Raw genomic sequence first — 20,070 nt, 5'->3', positions numbered from 1 at the left:
AATAACACAGTTAAAAAATGGGCAAAGGATATGAACAGGCACTTCACCAAAGAAGATATTCAGGCAGCTAACAGACACATGAAGAAATGCTCATGATCATTAGCCATTAGAGAGATGCAAATCAAAACTACAATGAGATACCACCTCACACCTACTAGAATGATACTGATTTAAAAAAAAAAAAACAAAAACAAATGTTGGCGAGGATGTGGGGAAATCAGAACCCTTATCCATTGCTGGTGGAAATGTAAAATGGAACAACCATTGTGGGAAACAGTATGGTGATACCTCAAAAAATTAAAAGTAGAACTACCATATGACCCAGCAGTTCCACTCCTAAGTGTATACCCTAGGGACCTAAAACTAGTGAAACCAACAGACATATATACACCTATGTTCATAGCAGCACTATTCACAGTAGCAAAAATGTGGAAACGACCTAAGTGTCCATCAACACATGAACAGATAAATAAAATGTGATGCATACATATGACAGAAAACTACTCAGAAATGAAGTCCTGATGCATGCTACAACATGGGTGAACCTTGAAGACATTATGCTGAGTGAAATAAGTCAATCACAAAAGGACAAATACTGTATGACCTCATTTATATGAAATGACAAGAATAGGTAATATTAAATATATGTAGTGGTTATTAGTTATTAGTGGTTACCTGGGGAAGGAGGGGAGAGGAAGAGAGGGAATCATCTTCTGGGAAGTAGTGAATTTCTGTCCGTGGTGATGGGAAAACTGCCACAGATTAAACGTAATAGTTACACAACTTAAGTAATATAACTAATATCACTAAGTTGTACACCAGAAAAAGAGCAAAATGGCAAATGTTGTGTTATATATAGTATTAAATCAGCAACCAAAATTTAAAAAGATACAGTTGCTGATACTACTTAGGTACAATCTCATGGGATTTGTTCTCTTGGTTCTAAAGCTTAGGGTCATGGCTTAGGGTCATGGGACTGCCCAGTTAATTGGCCTAACACTGTTTGTAGAGTTTCTGTTTTACCCCTCAGTTCATTGAGCAATGCCTGGGGTCTTAAAAGCTTTTGAGTATCCATCCAAGATACAGTAGTTGGTCTGTATTCACCTGGAGCAGCAGAGAAAGAAGGAGATCCAGGACTTGGAGAAGGAACTAGGCTTCAGGTGCCTCCTTTGCCATGAGACCAGAACTGGATGGTGCCTGGCTACCAATATTGAATGTTTTGATCAAGGACTCAATAGATGAATCCTTCTCAAAAAGGGGAAAATGTGGAACAGAATTTCAAATTTCTTATAGAACCTAGTCATACTTCACCTATTGAGTCTGGAGGCACCCCTGAACCTCGAACTGAAACTATCCCCTGAAGTCATCTTTAAACTAAACAACAGTTCAGCTGAATTAGTAAAGAATGATCACCTTGAGCACTGCACTCTTTTAAAGAATTATTTAGATGAGATAAAATTGACAACAGTAATTCTAAAACATAGATGTGTAGTTTAAGTCAATGGTGGTGAAATAATATGGGGAGAAATAGTGAGAATGATGACACAATGTGACGAATGTAACCAGTGTCATTGAATTGTACCTGTAGAAATTGTCGAATGGCTGTGTCTTAGTTATCTAGTGCTGCTATAGCAGAAATACCACACGTGGATGGCTTTAACAAACAGAAATTTATCCTCTCACAGAATAGGAGGCTAGAAGTCCAAATTCAGGGTGCCAGCTCTCTGATGGCCCTGGGGGGAAGGTCCTTGTCATCAATCTTCCTCTGGTCTAGGAGATTCTCAGCACAGGGACCCCAAGTCCAAAGGACGCGCTCTGCTCCTGGCTCTTCTTGCTTGGTAGTAATGAGGTCCCTCTCCTCTCTCCTCGCTTCTCTCTTTTATATCTCAAAAGAGATTGACTCAAGGTACAACCTAATCCTGTAGATTGTGTCCTGCCTCATTAACATAACTGCCTCTAATCCTGCCTTATTAACATCATAGAGATTTACAACACATAGGGCAATTACATCAGATCACAAAATGGAGGACAACCACACAATACTGGGAATCATGGCCTAGCCAAGTTAACACATGTTTTAGGGGGACACAATTCAATCCATAACATTCCACCCTTTGGCCCCCCCAAAATTCCTGTTCTTGCCACATGTAAAACACATTCACCCCATCATATCATCTCAAAAGTCTTAAATCAACTCCAAGTCCAAAATCTCATCTTTTGCAAAATTTCTTTTCATCTGTGAAATCTAGAATACAAGTTATCTGCTTCCAAAGTACAATGGTAGAACAGGCATGAGGTAGACATTTCCACTGCAAATGGGAGAAATTGGAGGGAAAGAAGGAATAAGCAAGTTAAAAACCTAGCAGAACAATTTACATTAGCTCTCAAGGCTTGAAAATAATCTGTTCTCTGAGACCATCTAGGCAATAGCCCTGCCCTCCAGACTTTGGGTGTTGGCCACACTGTCCGGATTCTGGGTGGAGGCCCCTCTGCCCTGGACTTCAGCTCCGCCTTCCAGGCCCACTGGAATGGCAACTTTGCTCCCTGGGCTTTGGGCCCCATTCTCCTAGTCCATCTGAGTGGCAACCCCACCCCCTTGGCCCTGGCAGGCCCCGTTCTTCTGCCACTGGTGTATGGCAGCCCTGCCCCCTTAGCTTTGGGGAACAGATTTGATCCCATCCCATTGGCACTTGTGAAAGGCAGCCCTGCACTCTGGAACCAGAGTGAAGATCTGAGTCTTTGAAACTTAGGAGGCCATGGCCTCACCCTTTGAGACCCAGTAGGCTGTGGTTCCGCCCTTTGAGACCCCAGAGGTCATGGCCGCCCCTTTGAGACTGAGACAGCTCTGCTTCCTGTGCTCCTTGTCTCTTCAGCTTCTGCTTCCTGGTTCCTTGGCCTCTTAGCCCCTCGGGCCAGCCCAGCCTCTGCCCTGCTTGGGCAAGTGTTCCAAAGCTCTTTAGCTCTACTGATAAGCACCTGGAGGCACCCCACTCTGCCAGTAAACCTTGGCCGGAAGGCTCTTAGCTTTCTTGCTGCATGGGTCAGCAAGTCTCGCTCCACTGATAAGGGCCCAGAGGCACCCCACTCTGCCAGGAAGGCTCCTGCCTGAAGGCACTCAGCTCTCTTACTCCATGTGTTGGCTCCCACGCTGTCTTGCACCAGTCTCCTGGTTCTGCTGCTGCCTTTTCTCTGCTGCTGCTTCTTGCCATCTGCGCTGTCTCCAGTGTTATACCCCTCCTCACTTCCTTCTGAGCCCTCACCAAAATTGTCTTTGATGTCAGTAATTCCACTAACAGTCTCTTCAGGGCAATCTAGGCTTTTACTATTAGGCATTTAAAACTCTTCAAGCCTCTACACATTACTCAATTCCAAAACTGCTTCCACATTGTAGGTATCTGTTAGAACAGCACTCCACTCCTGGTACTGGATTCTGTCTTAGTTATCTAGTGCTGCTGTCTTAGGCTGGGTTCTCTAGAGAAGCAAAACCAGTAAAGCATATATATATATATATATATATATCAAGGAAACCACTCATGCAGTTGTAGAGGCTAAAACATCCCAAGTCCGTGGATAAGGTTAGAGACCTCTCTCAATTCACAGAGATGCAGAAGCTGGTGAACCCAAGGTCAGCAGGTCGGAGAGGGGCTCCCACTCACAGGCTGTGAAGGTCAATGAATTCCAGGATCAGCAGACAAGACTGCAAGGTTTCTCCTGATTCACGTATCTGCACGGGCTGGTGAACCCAAGATCAGCAGGTTGGGGAACTGGACTCTTGCTCGCAGGCTAAGAAGATCGATGAATTTCAAGATCAACAGGTAAGCTGCTAGCTCAAGTCCCAAGAACCAGAGGTGAGACAAGAGGCAGCTGCTGAGTCTGGAAAAAGCCAAAAACCTTGGAAAGGCGAGCAGGCTGAAAGTAACCGGTGGAAGGCAGAGAGATGAAACTGAGGGAGCGGTGAGCTGCCACAGGTCCCACCTCCACCAGTACCACTCAGCAGATTTCATCATGGGGGTGATCACATATCAAATTTCAACAGGGAAGTGATCACAACATTATACAACTGCCAAAACACTGAGAATAATGGCCCAGCCAAGCTGACACACAATCTTAACCATCACAGTTGCCATAACAGAAATACTACAAATGGATGGCTTTAACAAACGAATTTATTCTCTCATAGACTAGGAGGCTAGAAGTCCAAATTCAAGGTACCAGCTCTCTGTTGGCTCTGGGGGAAGGTCCTTATCATCAATCTTCCTCTCGTCTAGGAGCTTCTCAGCACAGGGATCCCGGGTCCAAAGGATGCATTCCACTCTTGGCTCTTCTTTCTTGGTGGTAATGAGGTCCCTCTCCTCTCTCCTCGCTTCTCTGTTTTATATCTCAAAAGAGATTGGCTCAAGATACAACCTAATCCTGTAGATTGTGTCCTGCCTCATTAACATAACTGCCTCTAATCCTGCCTTACTAACATCATAGAGGTTAGGATTTACAATACATAGGGAAATTACATCAGATCACAAAATGGAGGACAACCACACAATACTGGGAATCATGGCCTAGCTAAGTTGACACACATTTTAGGGGGACACAATTCAGTCCATAACAGGGTATGTGATCTGCTGTGTGTATTTTCACCAAAACTTTTTTTAAAAAGAGAAGAACTGAATGGAAGTTTTAGAACTGAAAAATACAATAACCAAAATAAACAACTCAACAGATAGGCTCAACAGCAAAATGGAGGAGACAGAGTAAAGAACCAATAAACTTGAAGATAGAACAATAGAAGTAACCCAATCTGAACAACAGAGAGAAAGTAGACTGAAACAAAATAAAAAGAACAGAGCCTCAGAAGGAGAGGAGAAAAGGGGCAGTGCTGAAGTACCTGAAGAAATAACAGCTGAAAACTTTTCAAACTGGAAAGAGACATAAACCTACAGATTCAATAAGATGAGTGATCCCCAAACAGGACAACGCCAAAGAAATCCACACCAAGACAAATCAGAGTCAACTTCTGGAAACTGAAGACAAAGAAAAAAATCTTGAAAGCAGCAAGAGAGAAATGACACTTTACCTCTAGCAGAAAAACCATTAGAATGACAGTGGATTTCTTATTAGAAACCATGGAGGGCAAAAGGTAGTGGCATACTAGCTTTCAGATGCTGAAAGAAAAGAACTGTCAATTCAGAATCCTATACCCAGTGAAAATATCCTTTAGGAATGAAGGAGAAATCAAGATATCCTCAGATGATGGAAAACTAAGAAAATTTGTCACCAGCCAATCTGCCCTAAAAGAAGTTCTTTAAATAGAAAGGAAATGGTAAAAGAAGGAATCTTGCAACATCAAGAAGGAAGAATAAACAATAGATAGAGTAAAAACATCGGTAAACACAATATATTTTCCACTCAGGTTTTCAAAATTATGTTTGATGGTTGAAGCAAAATTATAACATTAATATGGTTCAAAATGTATGTAGAGGAAATATTTAAGACAATTATATTATGAATGGACATAAAGGGAGATAAGATTTCTATGCTTCACTCAAACTGGTAAAATGTCAACACTAGTAGACTGTCATAAGTCATGTATATATAATTTAATACCTAGGGCAACCACTAAAAAAGCTATACAAAGATATACACTCAAACACCTTACAGATAAATCAAAATGGAATTCTCAAAAAATGTTCACATAACCCATAAGAAGCTGGGGAAAAGAAAAAGAGAAATGAACAACAGAAAAAATAGAAAACAAAAAATAAAATGACAGATTTAAGCCCTACTATATCAATATTTACATTAAGTGTAAATGGTCTAAATATACCAATTAAAAGGCAGACATTGGTAGAAGGGATTAATAAACATGACCAAACTATATGCTGTCTACAAGAAACTTACTCCAAATATTATGATATAGGCAGGTTGAAAGTAAAAGGATGGTAAAAGATTTATAATGAAAACATTAATCAAAGAAAAGTAGCAGTAGCTATTTTAATATCAAATAAAGTAGACATAAGAGCCAAGAAAATTACCAGAAACAGAGAGGGATATTATATAATGGTAAAAGGGTCAATCCATCAAAAAGACTTATCAGTCATAAATATGTATGCATCAAACAGTAGAGCTACAAAATATGTGAAGCAAAAACTGATAGAACTAATAGAAATAGACAAATCCAAAACTACAGTTGGAAAGTTCAACACCCCTCTCTCAACACTTGATAAAACAACTAGACAGAAAATCAGCAAGGATATAAAAGAACTCAACAACACCAGCAGCCAACAGGATCTAATAGACAATCAATCCAATAACAGCAGAATACACATTCTTTTCAAGGACCCATGGAACATAAACCAAGATAGACCATATCCTGGGCCATAAAATAGACCTCAACAAATTTAAAAGAATTGAAATAAAGGTGTGTTTTCTGAACACAGTGGAATCAAACTAAAAATCAGTTAACCAAAAGTTAACAAGAAGATCTCCAAACACTTAAAAATTAAACAACACACTTCTAAATAATCTACGAGTCAAAGAGGGAGTCTCAGGAGAAATAAAAAATAGTAGTACATCTAACTAAATGGAAATGAAAATACAGCATATCAAAATGTGTGGCACACAGCTAAAGCTGTGCTGAGAGGAGCGTTATAGCACACAGTAGAAGAAAAGTCTCAAATCCATAATCTAAGCCCCTACGTAGAAAAAGAAGAGGAAAATAAACCCAAAATAAGCAGAAGGATGGAAATAATGAAGAGGAGAAATCAACGAAATTAAAAATAGAAAAGTTTGCATATTATATGATTCCGTTTATATAACATTTTTTTAAGTTACAAAATTTTAGAAATGGGGAACATATTACTGGTTGCCAGGGGTTAAAGATGGGTGTGAGGTAAGGGGATGAAGGGTGAAAGTGGGCGTGAGGGGCAGGAAGGAAGTAGGGGTGGCTACAAAAGTGCAACAGCAGGGATCTTTGTGGTGATGGAATTATTCTGTATCTTGATAGTGTCAATGTCAATATCCTGGTTGTGATATGGAACTATAGTTTTGCAAGATGTTACTACTAAGGGAAACTTGGTGTAGAGGATCCCTCTGTATTTTTTTTTTTTACAACTGCATGTGACTGTAATTATCTAAAATAAAATGTTTGTTTAAAAAATGAGTCTGAACTAGATAACAGTAATAGCTAACATTGCTGCATGCTAGCCACTATTCTAAACATTTTGCATGTATTACCTCATTTGATTTTCATAATAACTTTCTTTATGAGGGGTAGGTATTATTATGGTCCTTATTTTAAGAAAAGGAAGGCATAGAGAGGTTAGGGAAATTGCTGCAAGTCACACAGCTAGTAAGATCACAAATGGGATTCAGTCTCAGGGCTGTCTGACTCCAAAGTCTGTGCTCTAGATAATCTTAAGTGCAAAATAATATTCATAAAAGTGAAGAGTTTAGCACCAAGAAAACATAAAGTAAAGGAATAACTTGGGTTGGTGTTGGTCTGGGAAGAAATAACTATTTATTGAGCACTTTCATTCGACTCGACAGCAACAGGTTTGGGTTTTTTGGTTTTTTCATTTTAGTACTTACTTTCTATAAGATAAGCAAATAGGTTTCATCTCACAACTCTGACAGATTGACAGTGGCTGCCTACAATATTATGTTAACACAGATCCTGATACCACATCATAATTTGTCGCAGCGGCGACGGTAATCGGGACGGCGAAGACAGTAACCAACTGCACAACTCTTACAGAGAAGTGGGGCCAGGAGGGTCACTCTGAGAAGTCGACCCCCACTTCAGTCCCAGGAGTTTATTTTATAGTCAATACAGCAAGCGATAAAGCAATTAACAAAACAATGGGCTTTGGGAGTGGGCAAGGGAGAAGGAATTCAGGTAAACAAGTCAATCAGTAAAGGGACAATAGGTTTGGGAAAACACATCCAGACAAGTCTCGACATGTTGGAGCCAGGTCTCAACATCCTGTGCAGCATAGAGGCCTGTGGGGGCTGCAGTTGTCAATAGTGCAGCCATGTTTAAATGGCATATATCCCCACAATAATTGGGCAAGAAAGAATGTCATTGTTAATTTATAGATAGTTGCCGTTTATGAGGTGGAGGGAAGGGATGGCATGAAGAATGAGTGATATGTATTTGCATCTATCACTATTTTCAGATTTGAGCTAGGTGTTTTACATGTGTTATGAGGGAGCCCTGGTGGCACAGTCATTAAATTACTCACTTGGCTGCTAACCAAAGGTTGGCAGTTCGAACCTACCAGCGGCTCCAGTCCGCTTCTGTAAAGACTTACAGCTTTAGAAACCCTATTGGGTAGTTCTACTCTGTCCTGTACAGCCACTATGAATTGGAATCGACTCGAGGGCAGTGGGTTTTGTTTTGTTTTGTTTTATGTAATGTAAATCCATATCAAACACTGTTGAGTATTACATTTTATAGGTGAGGAAACTGAGGCTCGGAGAATTTAAGTAACATGTCCAAACTCACACAGCCAGTAAGTAGCAGGGCCAGGATTAAAGCTGGATTCTCCAAGTGCGGAAACCATACTTTTTCCTCCATACTTCCTGAAGGAGCGTTGGACCGGCAGAAATGGCAAAAAAGAAGGGTTCATGCATAAGCGAAGAAGTAGAATCAGCCAGTCACATAGAAGATATGAAGCAGATCAGCTTAACTAGAATAGAGGAGCATATTGGGCATTAATGATAGATTAAGGGAGATACAATGCCCAGATGATTAAAAGCTTTAAAACAGACTAAAAGACTTACCGTTCCCAGTTTGTTTGTTTTCTGAGAGCTTCTAGAGTAGTGGAGGATAAAGCGGTGATGAAGTAGTAGGCTTCAAGACTTTCATTTTCTTCTTCTTTTTCCCTCTTACTGAATAGTCTTCATTGGACTGTCCCAGTTTTCTTAACCTATGCTCTTAAGGGGATTGGGGCTCACCCACTCTCCATCAGTTTTCTAATTGCATTTTTATTATAAAAGATAGACATGTATATTGCAAAAAAAAAATCTCAAAAAAAAAGTGTCATCCCCAACCTTTAATCTTGTTCCCCAAAGGTAACTTCTGTTAACAGACAGTTTGGTGTATATCCTTTCAGATTATTTATATGTGTGTATGTTGTTGTTGTTAACTGCCATTGAGTCAGCTTCTGACTCTTGGTGACACCATGCACAACAGAAGGCTGTAGATCAGACCATTGTGATCTATAAAGTTTTTATTGGCTGATTTTTGGAAGTAGATCATCAGGCCTTTCTTCCTATTCTGTTGTATATATAAAATGTATTTATTTATGCCTGCAAGATATATATAAAACCTGAAGACATAAATACAGTCAGTTTAACTGTTCGTAGTAGAGATAAGAGTCAAAGGCCTAGAAGGTTGAGCTGGAGCCCATTTTTGTTGACTTGTCTTTTCCCCTGTGAAAAGCTGTATTCCTCACAGGGATGTTAATGTCTCCTGAGAAGGACTATCAAAGTTAGAATGAAAGGGCCTTCACAAAGGCAAAGGCTTGTTCTGGTCACCTTTTCCTTGCTTTCCCACATCAATCTAGAAGAGATTCTGGTAGTTTCTAGGGCAAGAATTTAAGCCAGCTGACAGTGACTGTGAAGAAAAAAGGAAGGAGTGCTTTTTCTGAGCCTCTGAATCAACACACAAGGACTCACCTTATCTCATCAATTATAGCTCATTAGAGAAAGAAACACAGAAGAGTTATCAAAGGGGCCTAAACTTACTTTTTTGTTGGAAACCCCTCTTTCTGAAAAAGGGCCATGGGCCCCTGAAGGGAACCTAATCTGTCCCACTGCTGGTTTAATGAAATTCTGCCCCATTTTCACTCTGATTTCCTTTTCAATTTGAACTTCCTGCAGCTATCAATGGGCATGTTAGGTTTTGGTTTCATTGCCACTTACCTTCCGGAGTCTGTCATCAGTGCTTACCTGGCTGCCACAGCACTACACATCATGTTGTCCCAGCTGACTTGTATCTTCGGGATTATGATTAGTTTCCATGCTGGTCCAGTTGCCTTCTTTTATGTGAGTAATTTCAACCCTCACCAAAAATGACAAATGTCCTTCCCCTTGTCTCCAAAGAGGAGTGGACCCAAGTGAAAAGATACTTGTCCATTCCCAAAAGGTGACACAGTCCATAAGCAGCTCCGTTAAGAGGGTTCTAGAAATAATTTCTTCTCTCCTACATTTGGGGTCTTGGTTAATTGCATGCTCTCAGTTCCGTTAACCATTTCAAGCCCACCCTTTAAACTAACATGATTTACATTAAAATTTGGTCTTTAAAATGGATAATGGTGATGGTTACACAACATGGCAAATGTAATTAACGTCACTTAAAAATAGTTAAAATTGCAAACATCTTCTTATATACAGTGAAACCTGTAAGAGCCGGAACTTGACAGGACCACCTTGTTTTTCCAGGTCTCAAAAATTTTCTACCTTTGACGGGGTGCAGTCTTAACCACTTTTCTATTGCCCTCTATTACTGGAAAATATTTTAGTTTTCCTTCTCGGACAGGTTTTTGCCTTACACATGTTCTGGCTTTCACAGATTTTACTGTATATTTTACCACAATAAGAATTTGCCCTTTAATAATTTTTCCTGATACATGCTACATAGTAGGCATGTATCTTAAAACAGCTAAAGAATATATAATACTAAGAAGTCCCTGAATGCAAGAATGAGGTAGGAGCTAAGCTAGATTTTGACTCATGGTGACCCTATGTGTGTCAGAGTAGAACTGTTCTCACTGGGGTTTTCAATGGCTGATTTTTCAGAAGTAGATCGCCAGGCTTTTCTTCCAAGGTGCCTCTAGGTAGACTGAAACCTCCAACCTCCTGGTTAGCAATGAAACATGTTAACCGTTTACATCACCCAGGGACTCCATATAACAAATATGGCCTAGGAAAATTAAGGATGAATAGACCAATAAGCAGAACTCCCAGGTCATTTCCGTTATACTGAAACACATAAAGTGAATTGTCTCCTTTTTGAACATTACTGTCTCTTTTTCAACTTTAAAAAAAACACACATATCTCCCCCAGGAGTGCTTGCCCTCACTGTTGTAGTCATGCTTATACAGACCTTTGTGGCCAGCATCCCTGCCTAAGGACTTCTTTTTAAACTAATCTGGAAAGAATACTATTTTCTAGATTTCGGCAATTATATTCCTTGCTCAATCTCTATAATTTTGTTTTCTTTCAGAACATAATTAACTACTGTGTATCTCTACCAAAAGCTAATTCCACGAGCATCCTACTATTTCTAACTGCTGTAGTCGCTCTGAGAATCAACAAATGTATCAAAATTTCTTTTAATCGTTATCCCATCGAGTTTCCCATGGAATTCCTACTGGTAGGTTTTTCATTGCCCCAAATTCATGGTTTAGATAATTTTAAGTACCTACTTTTTTCCCAATTAAATAAAAAGCAAGTAACCTAGGAAGAGAAAGGTTCATAAAAGCCTATAAAAATAATATTTTTTATAAACATGGTAAGTCGAATTATGACAAAGCTGAATACATTTAGTTTTACATACAAGCTTATATTTGTATAATATGCTTATTTTCAAAGTACTTTATCTGTTGCTTCTTTTAATAATATTTCAAAAACAGAAGGGCTTTTTTTCCCTATGAGAGTAATATGGGCTTGTTCTAGAAATTTTGAAAAACATACAGTAAAAAAAAAAAAAAACTCCTATAGTTGTACCACCCAAAGTGAACTACTATTAATATTTTTTTATTTTCAATTACTCACACCTTTGTTCTTGCAAACAAATATTTATTCATTACGTACTGTATGATAGACGTATGCTCAGTATTGGTGAATTTCCACCTTTTTTAATGTAGGTTTTGTTTCTGTTTTAATATAGTTGCCGTCATACTGTTATTCAGCCTCCTTTTATTCTCACTATGCTACAGTAAAGATTGAGGCAGATGGGATATTAAATGAATTATCTAGCAAGGGGCAGCTAGGGCTCAGTGCTGTCTAACGTCACATTTCTTGTTTCTTTTTTACAGTGTACTAGTAAAATTTACCTGTTGTAGTTATAATTAATATTTCTATGGTGATAAAGATATTTTCATAAGTAAGGCTCAGTTTTTTAAAGTCAGCATTTCTCTTTCTTAGGATTTCTGAATTCTTGGGTGTCTATAAGAAGGGTCCTGTGGCAGAGATATTTAAAGTTCCCCAAATATGTATGTGTTCCCTTGAATTTTCCAGCTTGCCTTGTAGTTAGGCAAGACCAGATGGCTCCTGGGCCAAAGTACAGGAGGATAGGTGTGAGTCCTCATGCTGTCTCCTCCCCTGCTGTGATGATCTAAGAGGTCATATGTTGAGATACAGAGTCCCCAGGTGGAATAAGCCTGGATCGCTGAGGCACTGTTTGCAAAGAAGCTGCCCTGGAGAGCCACCAGCCCCCAATGGACTTTATGTGAGCAAAAAATAACTTTTATTGTTAAAACACTAAGATCTCATGGTTTGTGTGCTACCACTGCATAGCCCATCCTTTACTAACTAACCAAGGTGCATACTCTTCAAGATTCAAAAACACTGCTTTGGGGATTGAGACAAAGCTCAGTCCCATATCTGTTGTATAACTCTTACGAAGGTGCATGTTCTTTCCTCTTTGGAGTAGTTAAGAAGCTATTCATTTCTAAAGGCTTGAAGCTGAAAGGCTGCTTTTACAAAGACTTTTCAAGACCTTGGACACAAATAGTGCTTCATTGCGTATGCGGAGTTTGGGGAGCGGAGTCAGAGGCAACTTCTCCTTCTCATGATGCCCAGCCCAGCTCTGGTACCTTAGGAAGCTGTGGCTTCAGGATCAACCACAAATAGTACCCATGGTACAGACATCAGCCTTCTCTTAAGAGACATCATCAGTGGGATGATGTCCCTTCAAGCAGCCTCAAAGGCAGTGGACATTAACCAGGGTTGTCAGGAAAAGGTAGAAGCAAGAGAATAGAGGATGCTGTGGATTGACTATGGCTGACAGACTGGTTTGTGAGCCATAGTTAAGACATTCCTTTGGGAAATGCTTAAATAATTAGAATGCACCATGGTGAGGTGGGGGAGGAGTTGAGATCCAGCAATAAAGTGGGAGGAGGCTTAGAATTATTACAATTTAGGCATTAAACTTTTTTGTGGCCTAATTTGTACTCACAGGCTACTGAAGCCTGCAGTATGGTATTTATACACATGTCAAGTCAACTGATGCTGATAGAGTTCTCTCTTTTCTTTCCGCCATGTAGCGGGGATTAGAGATGTACTTTAGGATTGAAAAAAAGCCCTCCTGGTTTTTCTTGGAAGCTGAGAAAATGGGAGAAGCAGGCTGAAAGCTGCTATGGCCTGGGGTATAAAAGGCTTCTCATATCAGCCACCGAGAAACTACTGCTTAGCTGTGCTAGAGGAAACTGCACACACCAACCAATCCATCCTTTAGCTATTATACTAAAATATTTAGAAAAAATTTCAAGGCACTATCTGGGACCCAGGTAGAAGATACAGACAAATATACTTGAGTTCTTTAACTATATTAAATTATATATACTATATGTTAACAATTACATGTATGTGTGTATATACACACACACACACATATTGTATAGCAAACACCCAAAAAGTGTCACCAGTATTTATCTTTGGTTTTTTATTTCCACTTTTTAATTTTCCAAATTTTCTTAATTTTCCTTAATGAACAAGTATTACCTTTATAATGGAAATAAGTTCCTTGGCCACTTAACACCCTTCTTGCCCCTTAACTATATAAAGTCTGAGACTTATCTTCTCTGACCAAAACTGTGATCCAGATTATTCCATCCATTCTGAGCTGTAGGCTTCCTAGGGGTCTTCATCTGATCACAGCATCATAGGAAACCAACTGTTGTCCTGCTCAGTGTCTGGTTGAACCCTTGAAGTTGATACTGGGAAAAGATTTATGTGTTAGGGAGAATGAGGTAAAGCAAATATATAACTATTACTTTAAAACCTGGGCATTGAGGTCTCTTGTTTCTGGAGCCCTGGTGGTGCAGTGGTTTAAGCATTTGGCTGCTAACCAAAAGGTCAGCAGTTCAAATCCACCAGCCGCTCCTTGGAAACCCTATGGGACAGTTTTACTCTGACCTATAGGGTCACTGTGAGTCGGGATCAGTTTGGTTTTGGTCTTTGGTTTAATTTACTTTGGTGCGAGGTCTTTATAAGGTGAAATAATTGCTAGGTTGTTATTTTCTCTCTAGTTGAAAGTTAGATACTGGAAGGGGGAATTGCCATTTTTAGAAGTAAATGAAAAACAAAGCAGGTAATTGCTTTGCTAAAGACTTTTTATCCCCCTGTGGTATCAGGGGCTGCTCCATATTATTAAGGGTTAGTCAGTATAATGATTCTTAGTATACCTCAACAATCCCCCAAAAGGCTTATCTATATTGGTACAGTGTACCTAGATCTAAAAACTTTAAAAAACCAGAGACCTTGATACACCATTAGCTGAGAACATGTTTATATTGGTTTAAATTTTTAAGGTTAGTGGGGAGAGAGAAGTCTGACCTTCTTGTGTTCCCATCATAGTGCCAGAGACTGAGACTGAAGTTGCTTTTCATTTTGGCTACAATGCTAAAAAGAGCTTAAGGAAGGACCCTTAGACTCTTAGAGTCAAAGAGGATCCCTGCCTTTCTTGCTCTGCAAAACTGGTCCTGCATATCTATCCAACCTTCATGTTTAGGGATTTCCACTCATTTCATTTCCTGTCTTCCCAGAGGCTATGGGCACGTCTGCTCCTGGAAGCAATGCACAATACTTAGATGATCATGTGCCTCTTTGTTTTTTTTTTTAAACCCCCTACAGATTGTTGGCTTTACTATAATTGCAAACAAGCTAAGCATGGCTACAGAAACCAGCAAGACGCTCATTGAAATGATTCCTTATAGGTGGGTAATTCCACTTTTCAGCACTGCTTTTCCTTTTCTATTGCCTTCTCTCAGTCTCTGACCACACAACCTAATTTTAGTCTCTACAAGTAGTCTCTGGTCACAGCCAAATTAAGAGTCATGGGATCAAATTCATGTTAGAATGTAGAGGTTTATGAAAGGAGAAGGGCTGGGACAACTCCTTGTTCCTTCTCTGATCAGTCTCTGTTTCTCTTCCGTTATTTGAGCCAATCCCCTTGCCCAAGAAAGCTCCTGGTTGCCCTGAATAAAAGAGAGACTCAAATGTTTTTTACCTAGTGCACTGTGGACCTTCTCCACCTCCATAACTATCTGATTGCTTCTCAAGGACAGAACAAGAGATGCCTCTGTTTTTCCCCCGGAGAGGGTAGTTCCTTCTGACTTCACCCGTGTAGACTGAATTGGTGCCCCTGAGCAACATTATTTTATTACTCTGGGAAGAAGGGCATCTTCAAACAGTCTGGCATAATGGAGTTCTTAAGAACTCGCAATGATTTTTATATTATAATTCCTATCAGTGACTATAGGGTAGCACTCTTGCTTCTGTTAGGAAATAACGATTTCTTAACCATTGGTAAGATGAATCACTAGCTACGAAAGGCAGTATACTGCAGTTTCTTGATGCATAGTTAGGCTTTTGAAGAGTACTGCTTATTTTCTCACTTAAACAATTGGAGGAAACCCTGGTGGTGTAGTGGTTAAGAGCTATGGCTGCTAACCAAAAGGTCGGTAGTTTGAATCCACCCTTCAAAACTCTACGGGGCAGTTCTACTCTGTCCTGTGGGGTTGCTATGAGTCGGAATTGACTTGACAGTAAGGCGTTTGGCTTGGTTTTTGGTTTGGACAATTGGAAATACTGCAAAGGGTAGCCAAGGATTCTTGCTAAACTCCAGGATATCAAACATAGACTACTTTGATGCAACCAGATTAAACTTGTCTCAGATCCTACACATTCTCAATAAAATCTGTCAATGGCTCAATTTGAGATTCTATTCCATTATTAAAAAAAAAAAAAGGTGAGTAGACACCATTTAGACAATACAAAGATAAATGAAACGTGGTCCCTGCCTACAAAAAAAATAACGGGAATTGACATTTTACATATTTATTTTATTTCATTTGATACAGTAATACTATAAGGTAGATAGTGTCTTCTCTTTATAGCTGAGGAAAATCAGGCTTACCAAGTTTAAATGACTTATCCAAGATCATACAGGTAGTCAGTGGCAAAGCTACTATTTGAGTCCGTTTCTATTTGATTCCAAAGTCCCTGATTATAACCATCTATTTTACTTACTCAATATGCTTTTGTTGTTACTGTCTTTATCCAGGACCACTAGGGACTAGTAAAATTTAAAACTAAGTTTGCTCCCTCCATGTCCATATCCATTTTAACCTAATTTGCCAGGAAAGAATAGAATGTTTCAGAGGAGAACAGTAGAAAGGAGAAAAGTAGTTTCTTTATAGTAAATATTCAAGTTTTATTAATACAGATTTGGGTGATAACTTGCATTTACTTTGTACCTCTTTGGGACAGCCACATTCTTGCCTAACTTCTTAAAAAGACAAAAAGGGGAAATTTGACAAGAAGCCACATATCTGCCTTTGAGCATCGTTATCTTCCTATGTAGCTCTTTGCCAGCAAAACACCAAGGTATTAAAAAATAGGAATTTAGATTCATGCACAGAGTAATGATGAGAAATGGGAAGACAGGATGAGATAGCACTTTGAGGTGCTAAAAGTGGATGCTTTCTACTTTAAGGAAAATGAAATTTAAAATGCAGGACCTTATAGTAAGAAAACTTAGATAAGAGATTATTTGCTTTGCAGAAAACTATATCACAAAATTTCTTTTAAAATAATTTTCCTGAATGTATTTAAAACATTGTTCATTTTATTGAATATGGATTTTTACACAAATTTTCAGAAGTAAACCAATAATTGAGTCATGCATATCTTTTTCTTTGATGGAATGACAAAAATAATCAAAAGAATAAACATTTTAATTGCAAACCTTATCTAAGATATTTAGAAGATTATTCTCTGATTTAGAAAGTAATCTAGAGAAGTGGAAACTGAGGTGTATTTGTGCTTCCAAATTTGATTTAAAGAATCTAAGGAAAAACAATGCTCCTTCAAAAATTATATATATATTTTTTTCCTTTTTTAGACTGTTAATAATCATGATTAATTTTCAAATGTTAAACTGACATTGTATTTCTAGGATAAACTCCACTTAGCCATGGTGTATTAGCATTTTATATATTGATTTGCTAAAATGTTAAGAATTTTTACATTTATGTTCATGAGGAATATTGGTCTGTAATTTTCTTTTCTTGTAATGTGTTTATTTTTGGTATTAGACTAATGTTGGCATCATAGAAGGAGTTAGGAAGTAGTTCCTCCTCTTCAATTTCTGGAAGAGCTTCTATAGAATTGGCTTTATTTCTTCCTTAAATATTTGGTAGAATTCATCAGTGAAGCTATTTGGGCCTAGAGTTTTCATTGTGGAAAAGATATTAATTATAAATTTAATTTTTTTTTAAATAGGCTATTTATTAAATGGAAACCCTGATGGCGTAGTGGTTAAGAGCTACAGCTGCTAACCAAAAGGTTGGCAGTTTGAATCCACCAGGCACTCCTTGGAAACTCTATGGGGCAGTTCTACTCTGTCCTGTATGGTCGCTATGAGTTGGAATCAACTCAACGGCAATGAATTTGGTTATTCATTTATTTATTTATTAAATAAAACTATTAAGTTATGTAATAATCATCCATAATTCAGCTGATTTATTTCTTCAGAGTGCTGTTACTTTTCAAAGAATTTGTCCATTTAATCTAAGTTGTCAAATATATTAGCATAAAGATATTTATAATATTCTCTTATTAACTTGTTTTAATAACAGGTTTATTGACATATAATTCATATACCATACAATTCACTTTTTAAGAAAGTATTCAATTTGGTGGATTATAGTATATTCACTGAGTTGTGCAACCATCATCACTATCTAATTTTAGAACATTTTCATCACCCCCAAAAGAAACCCTGTGCCCTTTAGCAGTCACTCCCAATTCTCCTTTTCCCCCAGCTAATCTACTTCCTATCTCTGTTGCTTTTCCCATTTTGGACATTTCATGTAAATAGAAGCATACAATATATGGTCTCTTGTGCCTGACTTCTTTCACTTAGCATAATGTTTTCAAGGTTCATCTATTTTGTAGAGTGTATCAGAACTTCATTCTGTTTATGGCTAGATAATATTACATTGTATGGATATACCACATTTGTTTATCCATTTATCAGTGATGGACATTTATCTTAGTCATCTAGTGCTACTATAACAGAAATACCACAAGTGGATGGCTTCAACAAACAGAAGTTTATTCTCTCACAGTCTAGTAGGCTAGAAGTCCAAATTCAGGGCATCAGCTCCAGGCGATGGCTTTCTCTCTCTCTAAATTCTGGAGGAAGGTCCTTGTCATCAATCTTCCCTTGGTCTAGGAACTTCTCTGTGCAGGAACCCCAGGTCCAAAGGACACACTCTTCTCCCGGTGCTGTTTTCTTGGTGGTATGAAGTCCCCCTGTCTCTCTGCTCACTTCTCTCTTTTATATCTCCAAAGAGATTGGCTTAAATTGTGGATTAATCTTGTAGATTGAGTCTACATAACTGCCGCTAATCCCATCTCATTAACATCAAAGAGATAGGATATACAACACACAGGAAAATCACATCAGATGACAAAATGGTGGACAATCACACAATACTGGGAATCATGACCTCGCCAAGTTGACAGATATTTTAGGGGACACAATTCAATCCATGATGGCATTATTTTTGGTTATTATGAGTAATGCTGCTATGAACATTTGTGTAGTTTTTGTGTAGACATGTGTTTTCAGTTCTTTCGGGTATATACCTAGCAGTGGAATTTCTGGATCACATGGTAACGATTTTAATTTTCAAGAAACTGCTAAACTGTTTTCCAAAGTGACTGCACCGTTTTACATTCCCACCAGCAATATATGAGGATTCCAATTTCTCCACATCTTCACCAACACTTATTATTGTCCGTGTTTTTCATTATAGACATCCTATTGAGTATGACCCCATGTGTTACAGAGTAGAATTGCTCCATATGGTTTTCTTGGCTGTAATCTTTACGAAAGCAGATCATCAGGCCTTCCTTCCGTGGCGCTACTGGGTGGATTCGAATCACCAACCTTTAGGTTAGTAATCCAGTGCAAATCATTTGCACCACCCAGTCACTATGAGTTGGAGTTGACTTGAGGCAATGGGTTTTTTAGTTTAGTGAGTATGCTGCAGTATCTCATTGTAGTTTTATTTTCATTTCCCTTATGACAATAAGGTTGAGTATGTTTACATGTGCTTATTGGCCATTTATGTATATTCTTTGGAGAAATGTCTTTTCAGATCCTTTGGCCATTTTTAAATCAGGTTGTCTTTTTATTACTGAGTTGTAAGAGTTCTTTATATATTCTGGATACAAGTCACTTATCATGTATGTAATTTGCAAATATTTTCTCCCATTCTGTGGGTTGTCCTTTCTTTTTTTTAATTTTTTAAAATTTTTTATTGTACTTTAGATGAAGGTTTGCAGAACAAACTAGTTTCTCATTAAACATGAGTATACTTTTTTTTTTATGACGTTGGTTAACAACCCCACAACATGTCAACATTCTCCCTTCTCGACCTTGGGTTCCCTATTACCAGCTTTCCTGTCCCCTCCTGCCTTCTAGTCCTTGTCCCTGGGCTGTTGTGCCCCTTTAGCCTCATTTTGTTTTATGGGCCTGTCTAATCTTTGGCTGAAGGGTGAACCTCGGGAGTGACTTCATTATTGAGCTAAAAGGGTGTCTGGGTGCCATACTCTCGAGGTTTCTCCAGTCTCTGTCAGGCCAATAAGTCTAGTCTTTTTTTGTGAGTTAGAATTTTGTTCTACATATTTCTCCAGCTCTGTCCAGGACCCTCTATTGTGATCCCTGTCAGAGCAGTCAGTGGTAGTAGCTGAGCACCATCTAGTTGTACTGGACTCAGTCTGGTGGAGGCTGTGGTAGTTGTGGTCCATTAGTCCTTTGGACTAATCTTTCC

The 20,070-nt window shown here is 38.7% G+C and overlaps 1 protein-coding gene across 1 annotated transcript in view; it reads left to right on the top strand.

The window, feature by feature from the left end:
• Window positions 1–20,070, top strand: part of SLC26A8 (solute carrier family 26 member 8) — a 94,734-nt gene that overhangs the window by 26,186 nt on the left and 48,478 nt on the right. The window contains exons 6-8 of the mRNA XM_023734095.1: window positions 9,880–10,044; window positions 11,226–11,375; window positions 14,858–14,940. Coding sequence (XP_023589863.1) covers window positions 9,880–10,044; window positions 11,226–11,375; window positions 14,858–14,940 — 398 coding nt within the window. The remainder of the gene's footprint in view (window positions 1–9,879; window positions 10,045–11,225; window positions 11,376–14,857; window positions 14,941–20,070) is intronic.

The sequence above is a fragment of the Trichechus manatus genome, unplaced genomic scaffold (genome assembly GCF_000243295.1).
Source record: "Trichechus manatus latirostris isolate Lorelei unplaced genomic scaffold, TriManLat1.0 scaffold00065, whole genome shotgun sequence".
In the NCBI taxonomy this organism is placed as follows: domain Eukaryota; kingdom Metazoa; phylum Chordata; class Mammalia; order Sirenia; family Trichechidae; genus Trichechus; species Trichechus manatus.
The sequence above is the reverse complement of the archived record's forward strand: the minus strand, read 5'-3'. Positions and strand labels throughout refer to the sequence as shown.